Source organism: Ovis aries, chromosome 24 (assembly GCF_016772045.2).
Source record: "Ovis aries strain OAR_USU_Benz2616 breed Rambouillet chromosome 24, ARS-UI_Ramb_v3.0, whole genome shotgun sequence".
Classification (NCBI taxonomy): Eukaryota; Metazoa; Chordata; class Mammalia; order Artiodactyla; family Bovidae; genus Ovis; species Ovis aries.
Genome location: NC_056077.1, coordinates 25854485 through 25872386, shown reverse-complemented (window position 1 = coordinate 25872386; position 17902 = coordinate 25854485). Strand labels below are relative to the sequence as shown.

General features: G+C 51.8%; 1 protein-coding gene across 1 annotated transcript in view; it reads left to right on the top strand.

The window, feature by feature from the left end:
- Positions 1-17902, top strand: part of GSG1L (GSG1 like) — a 254812-nt gene that overhangs the window by 234296 nt on the left and 2614 nt on the right. The window contains exon 6 of the mRNA XM_060406221.1: positions 4790-4860. Within this exon, the coding sequence (XP_060262204.1) occupies positions 4790-4860 (71 nt within the window). The remainder of the gene's footprint in view (positions 1-4789; positions 4861-17902) is intronic.

Sequence of the window (17902 nt, the reverse complement as noted above, 5' to 3'; positions counted from 1 at the left end):
GGGAGACCTGCACCCAGATGACAACCTAGGACATGGAAGGTGATTGAGCTGATGCTTCCAGGAGGCTCACAAGTGCCCAGAGCCCATGGTCTAATGCCCAGTTCCTCAGATGAGATCTGGGGACTAACAGCATCATCCCACCTGAGGATCTGTTAGAGTTCAGACTCTCAGGCCCCACCCCAGACCTATGGAACCAGAATCTGCAGTTTAAAAAGCTCCTTGTGCCTGTGGTTACTGGCACATTTGGGGAACGCTGGGCTGGAGGACAGAGTGGATGCAACCCCGGTTATGGGTCAGAAGAGGCCCGTGGATAAAGACGGGTTCTGCACCTCTCTGCTGCTCAAAGTGTGGTCCCCAGACCAGGGCCCATTTGCAGACACATCCGTGATAAAAAGAGAGGAACTGAGACACGTGTTTGGAAACTTTCACAGTGAGTTGACATCACTGGTACACCCAAGCTTGCCTTTTGTGTGTGTGTGTTTTCATTTCATTCTCCAACAGTTCATTTTTATTGTATTTTATAAAAAAGTTGGTCCAAGGTAGGTTGAAAATTAAAGGGGGGGCGGTGTGAAACCTAGCCCTTTATCAGATGATTTGAGAAGCTCAGCACACAGGCTGCCGCCTTGTACCAGGAAGCGAGTGGAGATTTGGGAAACAAGCCAGCCTGGGGCAGTGAGAAAGAGGTGGCTTTGAGGATGACACAGAGAAGGCATGGTGGGTGGGGAGCGGGCTGGGCACTCTGTGCTGGGGCGGCTTGGGACTCTTGCCACAGCAGAGGTAAGACCTGGTGGACCCCTTGCCAGGGTCCCCAGCTGCTGTGGCCACGCTTGTGCCTGGAAAAAGATGTGGAGGTACCAGGAGTCTCCTTGCAGGAAAAGATATGGGTTCAAACTCTCAGACCCTTGAAGCCTCCCTGCTCCATCACTCACCTGCCTCCTTCTCTCCAAAGAGCAAATGCCCAGATTGCAGATCCTGTGGGTCATCAGAGCAGTGACCATGTGAAAGGGTGGCCACACCCCTCACCACCCTTTTACACACTTACTGGCAGTCCTGGGAGGGGCCAGGCTGGATGGTGCCCAGCCCCACTTTCCATGGGACCTCCCAGCGCAAGTGTACCCAGGGTGGGTCTGGTGGAGCTTCTGCCAGCCAGGAATCTGCAGGCCACAACGGAAACACGCTTGAGCTCCAGGGACTGACAGGCCTGAGTTCAAATCCCTGCCCTGCCATCAGCCCGCTACTCCTTCTGAGCACTGCTTCAGCCCCAGCGCCCCCCCACTGACCCTTCAAAGTGCTTATTTAGATTCGTGGGTCACCTCTCACACTACCATCAAAAAAACCCCCACAAACCTATCTTCAGAAAGCATGTACTGTTCCCTGCAGGAAGCTGTACTTCAAATTAAAGAAGATAGTCACCTAGGGACACTTGAGCAGTACCTTTTCTTTTAATGCTAAGCTCAGCCTTCCTGGATGAACCCAGCGGGCTGCTTGTAGCCGCAGGTTGCTCGTGCTCACGCTTAGTCGCTAAGTTGTGTCCAACTCTTCTTTCATCATTGTTCCCCCAACGATGAAAGCATGGACCCCCGAGGCTCCTCTGCCCATGGGATTCTCCAGGCAAGAATACTGGAGTGGGTAGCCACGCCCTCCTCCAGGGGATCTTCCCGACCCAAGGAAAGTCTCCGGCATGGTGCTTCTCCCCAGTTCCTTGCCTCCCTACTTCCCCCTCCTTCCCTCCTCTCTAACATTCCTTGGGATACTTTTTGCATCGCTGTCCTGGACCCCAACACTACAAGTGGAGAAGGAGATAAACACCATCCTTTTTCTGAGTTTAAAGTGTTTGCGGGGGCACCAATGATGAAACTGATTGAAAGTCAGTAGGGCTACTCTGTTCTGACCCTCCCTCTATGCCGGATCCTCGGCTCCCATCGTCATAGCAACCAGTGGGGCCGTGGTGTCTGTCCTCCTGGTCATTCCCACCACCACTGGTCTGCCCATGGCCATGTAGAAAATTCCAGAACACAGAGATTCAGAGCTTCCGGTGAGCTGCCCGTTCATAGCAGAGCAGGACTCAGCCACGACCCTGCCTCCCTGCAGGGCCCAGGTCTCAGTTGTACCCAGAGCATCTCTTGCCCTCAGGGGTTTCCTGCCAGGGAGCACGGGGTGGGGGGCTAAGAGTCAGAGCTCTTGCCGTAACTGACATTGCTGTACACCCAAGCTTGCTTTTTGTGTGTGCTCGTGTGTTTTCATTTCAATCTCCAGCAATTCATTGTTATTTTATTTTATTAAAAATTTAGTCCTAGGTAGATTGAAAATTAAGGGGGGAAAACCCAGCCCTTTATCAGATGGTTTGGTTGAGACCTCTCCGAGTTGTCCCCAGCCCAGCAAGTGATTTCTTTTTTTTTGTTGGTTTTTTTTTTTTTAATTTTAAAATCTTTAATTCTTACATGCGTTCCCAAACATGAATCCCCCTCCCACCTCCCTCCCCACAACATCTCTCTGGGTCATCCCCATGCACCAGCCCCAAGCATGCTGCACCCTGCGTCAGACATAGACTGGCGATTCAATTCTTACATGATAGTATACATGTTAGAATGCCATTCTCCCAAATCATCCCACCCTCTCCCTCTCCCTCTGAGTCCAGAAGTCTGTTATACACATCTGTGTCTTTTTTCCTGTCTTGCATACAGGGTCATCATTGCCATCTTCCTAAATTCCGTATATATGTGTTTGTATACTGTATTGGTGTTTTTCTTTCTGGCTTACTTCACTCTGTATGATCGGCTCCAGTTTCATCCATCTCATCAGAACTGATTCAAATGAATTCTTTTTAACGGCTGAGTAATACTCCATTGTGTATATGTACCACAGCTTTCTTATCCATTCATCTGCTGATGGACATCTAGGTTGTTTCCATGTCCTGGCTATTATAAACAGTGCTACGATGAACATTGGGGTACATGTGTCTCTTTCAATTCTGGTTTCCTCGGTGTGTATGCCCAGCAGTGGGATTGCTGGGTCATAACAGCAAGTGATTTCTAACTGGCAAGTTTTCTCATATGTTGACTACTGAACTCTGGGCCTCTTAGCAACAAGGTTTGGGTGTCCAGGAAGTGGGGTACCATGCCAGGCACAGTGGTTCTCTCCTGAAACATAAGCTCCAAGGTAACTGAAAGCAAAGTGAAGAACAGAGGGATGCTGTCAAGTCGCAGGGCCACAGAGAAGGGCTTGGAGGTGCCTGCAGTGTGTGCTTTAGGACGTGCAGTAGTGGTTGGAATTGTTTCTACTTCAGGGGACTAGGTTATATTTGTCTAAAGGCACGGCTCAGCGTAAAGAATCTGCCTGCAATGCAGGCGACCTAGGAGATGTGGGTTCGATCCCTGGGTCAGAAAAGCCCCCTGGAGAAGGAAATGGCAAGCCAGTCCAGTGTTCTTGCCTGAAAAATCCCATGGACAGAGGAGCCTGGCGGGCGACAGTCCGAGGGGTTGCAAAGAGTTGAACATGCACGTGTGCGTGTGCACGCATGCACACACGTGTGCACACACGCACACACGTGTGCACACACAGACAAAGGAACAGCACATGTGCACTGGGCCTCGTGGAGCTCTGGGATGTATTTGGGTTACACATGGGTGAGCGCCATGTGGGCATATGGACCTGCCCGTTCTCCGACTCTGTCTTCAGTGGGATGGGGGCAAGGGTCTAGATCTGGAGCCATGTTGGAGAGTCTGCAGTTGCCTCCTCTCTGACCCTGGCCACCCTCTGCCCTGTGCTTGTCGCCCATCCCCGGCTTTGCCAGTCCCTCTGGAACTGCAGTGAACTTCGGATGCCAGAGGAGAAATTCTCACAGCTGTTGGTAGGAAAGAGAATTGTGGCAGACTTCGGAAGACCAGGGCTTTGTTTCTGTGTAGAAATATCTATGGGAGTTGTTTTAATTTAGTTAAGGAAAGTGACACAGCTAATCAAAGTCTTTTGCCCACAGATGAGAACATAGAGGTAAATTCAAAAAGAAGGCTTTCCAGGAGTGGGGAAAGATTAAAAAAATAAAGGGCTTCAGATTTAATCCCTTTATTCCCATTATCTGGGGTCAATCACTGGTAACCTTTTGGTATGCGTTCTGCCAAGTAATGCTTTGTGCATATCTGTGTGATTTGATTAATGAATGGATTTTTTTACTGCGCTGGGTCTCCATTGCTGCCCGAGGGCTTTCACTAGTTGCGGCAAGCAGGGGCTCCTCTCCAGTCATGGTGCACAGCTTCTCGTGGTGGTGGATTCTCTCGGTGCAGAGCGTGGGCTCTAGAGCGTGGGTTCAGCAGTCCCGGTGCACCGGTTTGGTTGCCCCGCGGCATGTGGAGTCTTTCTGGACCAGGAATCCATCCTGTGTCCGCTGCATTGGCAGGCGGATTCTTAGCCCCTGGACCACCAGGGAAGGCTTAGTGTGTAACTTTTCAAACACACTGCACACTTGCTTTTGTCACTTACCATTTGCACGTGATTGAACATCTTTTTGTGAGAGCGCATAGGCTTGCATCCCTATTCTGCCTCCAGTTTATCAGCTGGATGGCACCCGATCGGTCACGTCACCTTTCGATACCTCAGTTTCATCAGTCAGATGGAGGAATGATGCCCATCTCACAGGGCTGCAGGAAGGATCCCACAGGGCGATGGTGCCAAGTTGCTTTGCCACGTGTTCTCCGGGGTGGGGGGGGGGCGTGCTACACTTTTCCAGGTCCTGGGTCTCTGCCAGCTCAGCCTGATCTTTCTTACGCCAGCTTTTGGCTTCTTTTCTTTCCAGGATGGAGAAGGGGGACGGGCACGAGGAGGAGGACTTTCGCTTGGATTGCCGCCACGAGAGATACCCTGCCCGTAAGTGGCCTCAGCTGCAGGAGCTGGTGCTGCGGATTCGTAGGCTGTCTGAGAAGAGAGGACCCTGGAGACGGGCCAGGCCGACCTCTCCCTGCGCCCCTGCATTTCCCCCTAGACACACGCTGTAGAGGGTGAAACTGAGGCTGTGGGCAAGCAGAGCAAGCCTTCTGCGTGCAGCAGCCACAGCCCTTGCAATGGGGTTGCAATGCTAAGGCAGCAAGAGGAACACCTTAAAGACAGAAAGGGGAGCCACAGTTCCGTGCAGGCCGGGTTCACCATGGGCTTGAAGGGACAGGAGCTCTGGGGTGGAACTAGCCAAATCAGGGGAGTCCCAGGTCCCAAGATCTGTTTGAGCCGAGAATGCTCCCGGAAGCTCAGAAGGCTTCACTATATAGGACAGACTCTAGGGCTTCTGTGCAGAAAACAAATGTCAGAAAGCAAAAGAGAGGAAAAAAAGAGGAAGGCTTTGCTCTGGACAGAAAAGAAAGGAGCTGGTACAAGATTAAAGGGGCAGAGTCTCATCTGAGCCTGCTGCTTGCCCACCTTGTGCTCCCTGCCCACCCAACTCTGTACTAAGGACTTTTTTTTTGCCTGATTTCCTGTTCTTGCTGACCACCAACCCCGACAGCCAGGATTATTAGCCACACCTTGCAGAAAGGAGGGCTCAGAGAGGCGGAGCCACTTGCCAAAGGTCACACAGCTTAGCTAGTCAGTGGCAGGACTGTTAGAGCAGATGCTCATATGTCTCAGACCTGTTAGGAGACTACAGTGCCTCCCAGCTGCTTGTATCTGTATCTCTGTGCCTGGGAGCTTGCTCCACCTCTACCCACAGAAGGCAGGAAGTGCACAAGGAGGCTGGCACATAGACACCCCGGCTCCCTCGCCCCTTGAGTAGGATCGCCTGGAGGTGTGTGATTTGCAGGATTACCTAAGTGTTACCAGTCTAGGGGCTTCCCGGTGGCTCAGTGGTAAAGAATCCACCTACCAGTGCATGAGACGAAGGAGACACAAGTTTTGTCCCTGGCTCGGAAAGATCCCCTGAAGGGGGAATTGACAACCTGCTCTAGTATTCTTGCCTAGGAAATTTCATGGACAGAGGATCCTGGCTGGCTGCAGTCCATGGGTCACAGAGGGTCAGACACGACTGAGTGGCTAACACACAGCATCATGCCTAGCAGCCGCCTGGGCTGGCCACCTTCCCTCCCTGGGCCATGCTCCCCCTCTGCCAAGGCAGGTGGCACCTCTGAGGTGTCTCCCTTTCGCTCTGATTCCTATCTCAGGATCTGCTTCTGGGGAGCCTGAACAAGATGGCAGAAATTTAAACTCAGGTCTGTCTGACCGCACCCTCTGTGATCCTAGTAACTGAGTGAGGAATGGCTCTGATGGGAGAAAGAAGACGGAGGCGGGGGAAGGAACCTGGGAGGAGACCTGGTTGGGGAGGAGGAGAGGGTCTGGTCTCCATGCTGAAGGAAGAGGCTCCTGGGGGAAGCACCAGTCCAGGAAGGTGGTCAGAATGCTAACTGCTTGCCTGAGGAACTAGAGTGTGCGGTGGGCGCATATACTGTGGTTTCATGTCAGGTGTCAGGATGGAGGGCTTCCTGGAGGAAGAGGTCAGGAACCAGGGCACGGTCGTGGCTGGGAAGTGTTATCTCCTCTGATAACAGAGGAGAGCAGGAAGCACATGCTAGAGATGGGCTAAGAGCCCTGGCATATTCAGAGCCCCACCCCAGAGCACCACGAACTCCCTGCTTGGATCTAGCACTGCCCCCTCTCAGGGGGGCCCTGCAGAGCAGGCAGGAAGCCCTGGGTGGAAAGAGGTCTTGGGGCTTGTCTTGGGGGCAACTGGGGAGACAGGAGGAGGAAAGGCCAGATCCCTGAGGCCTGAGGATGGAAGCAAGAGCTGCAGGAGTGTCTGGCCCTGAATGCAAGCCCTGGGATGGAGAGTGGGGACAGCCAGGCTCAGGGGAGCCGCAGAAGCCCTGCACCCCCAGCCCAGCCCCGGTGCCCACTTCACCTCCCAAGCATCAGATGCATTCCCCTGGTCAACAGCTCGTGGAGAATTCCTTCTTTTGTGCCCCCAACAAATACTGAGCTGTGCAGGCCCTCCATCTTGGCGCTAGAGATGCAACCAGAAGCCAGATCAGACAAAGCCCCTGCCTGTGAGGCAGGGTGTCTAGAGGAGAGAATCAAGTGAGATGTGAACTCAGAAACACATAAGACCATCTCAAGAGCTAAGGAATGTGATGATAAAGCTTGTTCCAGGAGACCCCTTTAGAGCCACCTCTTTGAGGAGCGGCTGGAACGGGGACTTAAGGAGTGAGAAGGAGTCAGCCAAAGAGCCTTCTGGGCAGAGGGGCGGTAGGTGCCAAGTCCCCAGGGCAGGGACAGCCAGCCCTGGAGGCCTCGTGGCTGGGGTGAGGAGAGCAATGGGGAGGTGGGGATGGATGGTGGGCGGGGGGATGGGGCTGGGGGACCCAGGAGGTGGGACCATGCGAAAGAGTTGGCTCTGCAGTGGGGAGCCCAGGGGCATTTTGAGCAGGGAAGAGACGTACCCAGGTGATTCTTCTTTTTTTTTTTGGTATTTATTTTTTTATTCGGCTGCACCTTGTCTTATTGTGGCACGTGGGATCTTAAGTCGTGGTGTGCAGACTCTTAGTTGCACCATGAGGGCTGTTAGTGGCCGCATGTCTAGTTCCCTCACCAGGGATTGAACCCAGTCCCCCTGCATTGGGAAATGAGGAGTCTGAGCTAGTGGGCCACCTGGGAAGCCCCTTACCCAGGTTATTTATCTGTATCTGCATCATCTTTATCCATACCCATATCTACCCATCCTCCTTCTATCCATCTGCATTGTGGGAAAAAGGACAGAAGGGGAGGAAGAGAGAGACCAAGAGAACAGCTTGGATGCAGTTGCCATCATCCCAGGAGTGGTGGTGGCCTGACCTGCGGCAGCAGAGATAAAAGTGGGCGAATTCAAAAACCTTTTGCTGGAAGGGTTGTCAGAGTGCCTGTTTGTGTTCCTCCAGAGCAGATCCCAAGATGAAGATTCAACAGCAAGTGCCTTATGTGGGGCATCCCAGAAAAGGCAAATAGGCGCTGGGCAGGCAGGCTCAGCAGGGAAAGGCAGGTGGCAAGTGAAAGTCACCTTCCAAGTGGTCATCAGCAGAGCGCCCGCTGGAGGACTCAGGAAGCCAGGGCAGAGCACGTGGTCCGAGTTATCCCCCGAGCCATGACAGCAACTGTCCTTGGGCATGTGTGAGGGCTGCTGGAGTGCGGTGGGGTGAGGTGCATGAATCTCCTGGGGTGGATTGGAGGAAGTCTCCACAGGAGGTGAGCAACATGCTTCACTTGCGGGGAGGGGGTGCCCACAACATCAGCTTGTCTGATTGGAGGTGACGGATGGGCCAGGAACCTAGGATATGCTCGGAAGTTTCAAGTCAGCCATCAAGGGTCAGATGTTACCCACTGATGGAAACGGAGAGGATGAGTTTGAGGGGGATGCAATGATATGGCATCTGTGTCAAATTTTAGGGGTGTGTAGGGTTGAGAACAGAGACAGTTGAAGCTGGGGGACTGCTGAGATGGTCTAGAATCATGTAGGGTGGGGAGAGATGGAAAGGCCACAAGGTCCTAACACCCTGGGGCTCAAAGAGAACCATGGAAGGGCTTCTCTGGTAGTCCAGTGGTTAAAACTCTGTGCTTCCTATGAAGGGGGCATAGGTTTGATCCCTGGCCAGGGGACACCCACGTGCTGTGTGGGATGGCCAATTAATAAATAAAATAAAATCACTGTAAAAAATTAGGTAGCTTTTAAAAAGAGAATGAGAAGCAGGGAAGCTGGTGGAGAAGGGGCTGCGGCTCCCAGAGGTTTGTCAAACCCCAGCTTCTTGGGGAAGAAAGGAACCGTGGGCCCCACAGTGCCTCTGCCAGGCGTGCCTTTCATCAGGCAGCCAAGCTAGTGGGTTGGCTGTCTTTCCCCTGGGACCAGTGGAGGCTCTGGGGACTCAGAGTTCAAGCAGTGAGGTAGAGAAAGACCCAGTCTGCTGTTGGAGCTGAGGGCAGGGGCAGCAGAGCATGGGCAGGATGCTGGCTGGAGGGCCCTGGTCACTTTTATTGTCCTCAAGTGGGCTGTCTGTGGCCACGTGAAAGTCATTGATTCACTCACGTATTCCACAAATCTTTGCTAAAGATGCTTCTCTGGGCTGGGCGTCACATGCTGGGCTCTGGAACATGGAGGTGAAGAAGGCGAGTCTGGGCCCAGGAGCTCCCAAAGCTCTGCTGTATTGCTGGCCAGAGCTACCATGGGGTCAGTGCAGCCGCTGTGACAGCAGAGGCCAGGCGCCTCACCCTGCTGAGGGAGGGAGGGGTGGAGAAGAGGAAAGAGAGGGGTGCTTAGTCTCCGGGTGTTCCAGCTTGGTTGAATTCTGCAGCTATAATGATGATACTTGGACTTGATGAGGAAAATAGCCAAGCGGAAGAGCTCCATCAGCCTCACCAGGTCTGATGACAACATCTCACCCTTGTGGATGCTCTGAGGACTTTACATTGATCCTCTCCCTCTCATCTAACCCCAAACATATGTAAGAGTTGGATCATAATAAAAGCTGAGTGCTGAAGAATTGATGCTTTTGAACTGTAGTGTTGGAGAAGACTCTTGAGAGTCCCTTGGACTGCAAGGAGATCAAACCAGTCCATCCTAAAGGAAATCAGTCCTGAGTGTTCATTGGAAGGATTGATGTTGAAGCTGAAGCTCCAATACTTTGGCTACCTGATGTGAAGAACTGACTCACTGGAAAACACCCTGATTCTGGGAAGATTGAAGGCAGGAGGAGAAGGGGGTGACAGAGGGTGAGTTGGTTGGATGGCATCACCGACTCAATGGATGTGAGTTTGAGCAAGCTCCAGGAGTTGGTGATGAACAGGGAAGCCTGGCATGCTGCAGTCCATGGGGTCACAAACAGTCAGACACGACTGAGCTACCGAGCTGAACTGAACAGATAGACCCGTTTTACAGACAGGGAAAGTGAGGCCCAGGGAGGTTATGGTTGTGCCAGGAAGAGGACGTGTGCCCAGCCTGTCTGGTTCCAGAGCCCATACCCCGAGTCATCAGGGATGGGCTGCCACGTGTCAGTCAGTGGCTCCACATGTCGGGCATACCCCATGCATACCCCAGGCAGCCTTTGGGGGTGCAAGGCCCAGCCACAATGGACTGGGCCCTCACATGGGTCATGGGCTAGAGAGCAGCCTGATACCACCATCCAGGGAAATGACACCATCTGCAGAATGCGGCCTCTTAGCTGCTGGTGGAGTTTGGGCCAAGAAAATGTTTTGGAAAGGCCTGGACCTGTTTTGCAATATTTCTGTGCTGAGCAACTGTTCAGATCTGGTGGTGGACTGACTCCCCGGCAGGAGGCACTGGGGAGAAGTGCCAGGGAGCCCGCGTTATTAAACACTTACTGAGTGCAGGTTCTGCTGAACACTTCATAGCCGTTGGCACAGCCCTGGGAAGGAGGGGTGGCTGTTCTTACTACACAGACGGCGAGATGGAGGCTCTGAGGTATGGATTGACTTTGTCAAGATTTCTGGTGGGATCTCTGGGCAGGATGGCTCAGCTTGGCACGTAACTCTTTCCCTTTATCTTGGGAACCAGGCTGTTCCTGCTCTGGCCCCCAAACTCCTCACCTCATCTCTTCTCTCTCTCCCCTGCCTCAGTTGGCTGAGGCATGGCCTTTCTCTTTCTAGAACAAGCAAAATGCATTCCCCACTCCCCACCCCAGGACTTTCAACATGCTCTTCTCAGCACCTGGAATGCTCTTCCTCTAAATCTTTGCTTGGCTGGCTTTGTCTTCTCTTTAATCTCAGCTGAAGGCCACTCCTCAGAGAAGCTCCCCTAACCTGCACCAGCTTCCCCTGTCAACACTGTATCACTTGTGTCTTCTTCACTGTGTCTGTACCTCTCCAAAATTATATTTACACACCTGGTTCTGGTTCTGTTGCCTTTCTCCGCTGGGTTCCATGAGATTAGGCACCCTGTCTCTTCTTAATGAATAACTTATCAATTAATTAATATTCATATTAGTTAATAATATAATAGTGTGTGTGTGCTCAGTCGCTTCAGTTGTGTCCAACTCATTGTGGACACACAATGGGCTGTATCCCGTCAGGCTCCTCTGTATCCTCCAGGCAAGAATACTGGAGTGGGTTGCCGTGCCCTTCTCCAGGGGATCTTCCCAACGCAGGGATCAAACCTCCCTCTCTTGTGTCTCCTGCATTGCAGGCAGATTCTTTACCCACTGAGCCACCTGGGAAGCCCAATATATAATAATACAATTAATTAATGTATCATTGCTTTTTGGCTGTGCTGGGTCTTGGTTGCTGCATGCAAGCTTTCTATAGGTGTGGTGAGCAGGGGCTACTCTCTAATTGCATTGTGCAGGCTTCTCTTTGCGATGGCTCCTCTTGTTGCAGAGCACAAACTCTAGGTGCCCGGGCTTCGGTATTTGCAGCTCGAGGGCTCTAAAGCACAGGCTCAGTAGTTGTGGCACATGGGCTTATTTGCCCTGAGGCATGTGGGATCTTCCCAGACCAGGGATTGAACCCGTGTCCTTTGCATTGGCAGGTAGATTCTTAATCACTGGACCACCAGGGAAATCCTAGGCACCTTATCTTCTGTTTTGTTCATACCTGTATCCTGAGAGCCTGGAACAGTGCATGGCACACAGTCGGTGCTGAATTACTGCTTTAAACTTCTCATTTTCTCGCACTGTATCCCACTTGAGAACTCCCTTTTATATAAACAGTTATGTGAACTTTTGCTTTTCTTAACTGTTCTAAAAGTTGCTATTTTTTCCTGGGGCTACTTATGATATAGATTCTGCCTTTTTTTTTTTTTTCTGAGCAAAGTGGTTTTGAAACCTACCTCTGGGGCTCTGCAGTGCCACCAGCTAGCTCAGGAGCTCCTCAGATGTGACATTTCATGGAGGCGATGCTGCCATATGGTCCAGGTGTTTGCGTCTTCCTTTTAGGGGCAACTGGGGTTTGCAGCTGATTGCAGCTGTCAAGTTCAATGCCCGAGACAAGCTTCTGACTTTGCCAGGTGTGTCTGCGAGGCTGGGCTGGCTGAGAGGCTGTCACTCGCCGGGTACAGAGGTGGCTTCTGAGAGCTCTGTCTAGACGTGTCTCTGCCGCCGCTGCCCTCAGAATAGCAGAGGGAATTTCAAGGAAGACTTTTCTGGTCTCGGAGCAACTTGGCATTTTTATTAGATCAAAATCAGATCCAATGTAGTACCGCCTGAGTTGGCTTCTTTTATTAAAATGGAAACAGACAATATTTCTGAAATAAATATCAATGCCAACTTGCTGGGCACACAGCTTGCAGACTTCTGAGACCCTGGCACTGAGGTAGAGAGAGCCAAGCCAATGTCAGTATCAGAATCCCCTGGAAGGCTCCTTGCAACACGGATTTCCCAGTCCCGCCCCAGAGTTTCTGGCTTCTTGGAATGCAGATTCCCGGGCCCCACTGGAGTTTCCAGCTGAGGAGGGTGGAGCCTGGAATCCTGCATTTCCAGGGCTGCTGCTTCTGCGGCTCCATGGACCAGACTTCGCCCCGGGCTCCCGCCAGGAGGGAGTCTTTATCTCGTCACCCACTAGGCTTCCCTGGTGGCTCAGATGGTAAAGAATCCCTGCAATGCAGGAGACCTGTGTTCGATCCCTAGGTTGGGAAGATCCCCTGGAGAAGGAAATGGCAGCCCAGTCCAGTATTCTTGCCTGGAGAATCCCATGGACAGAGGAGCCTGGCGGGCTACAGTTCATTGTGTTGCAGAGTCGAACATGAGTGAAAGGACTATCACTCACTCACTGGGCTGTTCAGCAGCTTCTGGGTGGAAATTGCTGCTTCTGGGGTCATGTCTCTTCCCATCCATCCCCCAAAGACACAACCTGAATCATATCTTCTTCACCCCCTCCCAGCCCAAACACTCCAATGAGAGCATCCTTGGTGGGGTGGGTGTCAGGCCTGTACCGACTCCTCCCAGACATTCCCCCAGAAGCCTTCTCCCACCATCCCACCCCTGCTTCAGGTTTCTTTCAGTCACTCAGCACTCTCGGAATCCTTCTCTGCTAACTCTCTCCCCACTGGAATGGAAATGTCAGGAGGACGGGGACCTTATCACCACATTCATGCCTGGAACAGGGTTGGTCCTCAGGACCTTTCCAGTGAATGGTCCAGCTCACTTCATCCTCATAAGTTCCTTGGATTTCAAGCAACAGTGTTATTTGTCTTGGCTCACAAGTCTGGGTGACTCCAAGCTCAAGCTGGGTCATTGTTCTTCTTTATGTCCATTGTTGCCCCCCTTAGTTCGGGGCAGGCCAGGAATCTGCATCAGGTAAGTCTGATGATGCAGAAGAAACCCCAGGTACAGGAGGAACCCTGTACTCCCTGGGGGGCTGTCGCTTCCACCTGGCACCCAGCATCTTTGCAGTTGCAGCCCTCTGCTCTGTATCCCTCCAGCCCTGTGTGCCGGGCTTTCCAGCCTTACAGACCATCTTGCCTTCCTCCAACCACCATCGCTATGCTTTTCACGCCTCCAAAAAGCCTCATTTACCTGCCAACAACTTATTTCACACTCTGTTCCTTCTGCCTGAAGTGACCTGCTCCCTGCCTCCATTTGGCAAAAAAAAAAAAACAAAAAACCCTACCAGTGGAATTTTGAGCTTCATGGGGCTTTCCAAGTCTAGCTCAGATGTCCAGGAGTAGCTAGCAATCAGCCCCCTCTCCAGTCCCAACAGAGGAGGTTGTGTTCACCTCTGCATTTCCCTGCCCTGCCATTTGAATAGATGAGGGAGAGGTTTACAGTGGTTACAAGCCCAGCCTCTAGAGTGAAGCTGCTTAGGTTCAAATTCCAGGGGTCAAACCTCAAGGATGTAACCTGTCTGGACCTGGGTTTCATCTGTATGATGGGCATAGTGGTGGCACCTAACTTCCATTTCTGAGGATCGCATGAATCAATGAACGCGGGGCACAGTGAGTGGCTCCCTGGCACAGTGAGGACTGGAGGAGTGTTTTCTCCTGTCATCTCTCTCTCTTTTTAAATTGATTTCTGGCTGCACTGGGTCTTCGTTGCTTCACTCGGGTTTTTCTCTGTTTGTGGTGAGCAGGAGCTGCTTTCTCGTTGTGGGGCACAGGCTTCTCATTGCAGTGGCTTCTCTTGATGCAAAGCACAGGCTCCAGAGCTCGGGATCAGTAGCTGGGTTGCATGGGCTTAATTGTTCCTCGGCATGTGGGATCTTCCCAGACCAGGAATCAAACCTGTGTCCGCTGCACGGGCAGAGGGAGTCTTATCCACTGCACCACCAGGGCAGTCCTGCTCTTGTCATCTCTTCCCCCTCACTAGGCTGTGAGCATTCACTCCTGCCTCCAGACCCAGCACCCAGTGGGGAGGCTGACACAGAGTAGGTGCTCAACAAACAAGGAAATGAAGGAATCAGGGGCTCTGGGGAGAGGTGGCAGGTCCCGTGGACTCAGCCTGATCCCAAGTGTGGAAAAGAGATGAAGAGAATGTTCTGACCAGAAACGGTCAGTCCCCAGAAGATAGACTCGAATGAAGAGAGGGATGGAATTCCATTTGATCTCCTAGGACAAGCCACTTCCAAAGCAGACCGGAAAACCCAGCCTTCCCCCGCAGCAGGAATCCCACACAAACCTGCTCTTCTTCCCTAGTCCTCCATTGTTTATTCTTTCAACAAATCTATGGTCTCAGCACTGTGTGTGAAATTGTGCTGGGTGCTGGGGACACGGTGATGAATAAAAGCAGAGCTAGTCTGTGTCCTTGTGTTGTATACAGCCTAGAAAAGGAAAATGGAAGGAAACAAGTGAACAGATATTACCAAATATGATAGGGTCGAGATTGACAGAGCAGGGTTGACTTGGAGAGGCAGTCAGGGTGGCCGTGGAAGAGGAGTGATGACATCACTATCTAGGAGGGTATCCAAAGCCAAACAGCTCAGTGCCAACCTTGGTCCATCTCCCTATCTCTCTCCCACATCCTATATCTGTCTGGAGGTAAGAGTTCCAGACTGGGCAGCCGGGACAGTAGGCTCTGGATATGACCCATGAGTCCTGGGGAGAGTAAGTCAGCACCTTGGACAGCGGGTGGCGCAGTCCGTCTGGCTCTTCTGTATCAGGCGCGGCTCCTTTGGGGGTCAAGAATGCCAACACCAGACATCTCCCCACCCTCACTGATCCCTTTACCAGCTTCAGAGCACCCTGGACAAGTCACTTCCCCTCTGATTGTCCCCATTTCCCTACCTGCACATTGGAGATGCCATTCTTGGTCTCGAAGGACCCTTCCAACCCAATGAATTTGTTTTGGAACAGTGATTACAATTTCATGCATTTCAACAGAGCTAAGAGCTGATCTCTTGGGATCTCAGTGCCTTGGGGAATTTTGAGATGGTGATTCCCCACTGAGGGATTGAGATGTTAGGACTGGAAAAGACCAAATGTTTTAAAAAGTTCATGTTTGATATCTCGACTAAAAAGAGAAAATAAATCACAACTTCTGAGAACCTCCTATGGGTTGACTGCTATGCTGGGAGGTTCCAAGGGGATTTAAAACACAGTACTTGTGGCCAACCGTTTGGGTGAGGCCTTGGACAAATCTCTTCCCACCTATGGACCTTGGCTTGCTCATCTGTGCAGAAAGGTGGCTGAACCTCAACCCCCTCTATCCTGAGCATTCTGTTATTTTTACATCTCTCTGAGGTTGCATAATGGAGGGCTTCTAGCAGGGGGGCTTGCTGGGTCTGCTGATGCCTTTACAACTAACATCCATTTGCAGGCCCAGAGAGGTGAAGCCACTTGTCAAAAGTCAAACAGCTTTAAAAAAAAAACAAAAACAAAGTCACTCAGCTTGTTATTGGTGAAGCCTCGATTTGAACCTTTGATGATTGGACTCTAAGTACGGTTCACCCCTGCCCCATGAGCCTGTACCCAAAAGAGGAGAGAGGCAGAGCTGAGAGCATCTCAAATGTACAGAGAAAATATCCATTTTATCTGGGGAAATGGGAGGAGCCTAGGCTTCCAGTGCAGGGATCACTCCATCCTCCTCCTGAGTGGTTTCTTCATTTGTCAGCTCAGGACTTGCTCTGGGCCCAGCCAGCTGCTGGGGGCTGCAGACTCGAGGATGGAGCAGACTCATTCCCTGCCAGCACTGAGTCTCCCCAGGTTAGTGGCAGAGACCTTGCCAACAGAAAGTGACAATCACAGGGAGAGAACAGCGTGCAGCCTGTGTACGGGTGCAGAGGTCCATGGAATGCTTTGCAGAGGAGGGATTTGGGTGAGGACCCAGGGTCTCAACAGCCAGAGGACAGCAGGGAGGAGCACATGGCCCAGGGACCAGAATGTGCAAAGCCATGGAACAGAGTCAGGCCAGGGAGCAGTGAGAGGTCAGAAATGGCTCCTGTGCGCTGAGTCCAGCCTGAGAGATGCTGCTTGGCCCACAGGTGGTTTTAAATGGTTTAAAAGCCTTGTGTGCATGCTAAGTCGCTTCAGTCGTGTTCGACTTTTTGCAACCCTATGGACTGCAGCCCACCAGGCTCCTCTGTCCATGGGATTCTCCAGGCAGGAATACTCGAGTGGGTTGCCATGCTCTCCTCCAGGGGATCTTCCCAACCCAGCGGGAAGAAACTGTGACTTCTGTTACAGGCAGATTCTTTACCGCTGAGCCAGCAGGAAGCCCTTGAAAAGTCCTTTAAAATCACTTAGAAGCCAGGAGATTTGATTTCAAAATCCAGATTGTCAGTTTCTCTGAGTGTTTTGGAAGATCGGAGCTCACATTCCCTGGGGCAACAGTTGGCCAGAGCTAAGGAAAGGCTGCTTCTGACTGCTTCACCCAGTTATGCCATTGGTTTAGGCCCAGTAGACATGTTAAGGTGGATTACCTGATCTGTAACATACGGATTCCCCCCGCCCCCCGCCCCGGCTGGTGACTGACCCCAGTGTAAAGGGCCGCAGAGAAGGGAAGTGAGTGGGGAGTCGTGGTAGGTCAGTGGGATGCATAGTGAGGACAGGGCTCCTCCCACTGTAAATGACTCTAGACCCCCGAGCCTCTCCTAGGATCCAGAGAACAGGAGGCTTGATTTTTGTTTTGGCCTTGCCATGTGGCGTGCAGCCCTGAGCAAGGGTGCAGAGCTCTAACCACTGGACAGCCAGAGAGTCCCCTGTATTTGATTTTTTAAAAGATATGTATTTATTTACTTTGGGCTGCATCAGGTCTTGGCCGCAGCATGTGGGATCTTCTGGTTGTGGTGTTCAGGTTTCTATCCAGTTGTGCCTTGGGCTCCAGGCTGCACGGCCTCTGCCGTTTACTTGCTCAGTCGTCTCCAACTCTTTGCGACCCCATGGACTGCAGCCCACCAGGCTCCTCTGTCCACTGGTTTCTCCAGGCAAGAATACTGGAGAGGGTTTCCATGCCCTGCTCCTGGGGATCTTCCCGACCCAGGGCTCGAACCCCGGTCTCCTGCTTGTGGGAAGCAGGCTCAGTTATCCTGTGGCACATGGGATCTCAATTCCTCAGCCATGGATCGAACCCACGTCCCCACACTGGAACCCACACTGGAAGGCAAATTCTTAAGACCAGCAAGGAAGTCCTAGGAAGCCTGATTTTGACTCAAAGAAGGATAAGGATCATGGCCCCTCCTTTCCCTTAAAAACACATGATCACTTTCTGTTCCATCAAACTCTCCAAGGTTCTGCTAGTTGGCAACGGTAAGAGCAACTACAATCATTTCTAAATACTCATTTAGAAAAACAATCAAACCTTTCTGTACACCAAATATTTGCTTTTCGATTAAAAAAAAACCCCCAACACCTATATCTTGGCAGCGAGCACGTGCAAAGAATGCAACTGTTTCAGCGACTGGGGCCAAAACAAATGTTTTTCCTAAGGCCAAACGATTCCAGAATGTTTGCCGAATGTTTGCCAAATGTTTCCCACCCCTTTTTTAAAATCTAGTAAAATTAGCAAAGCGCCAACATTAAAGA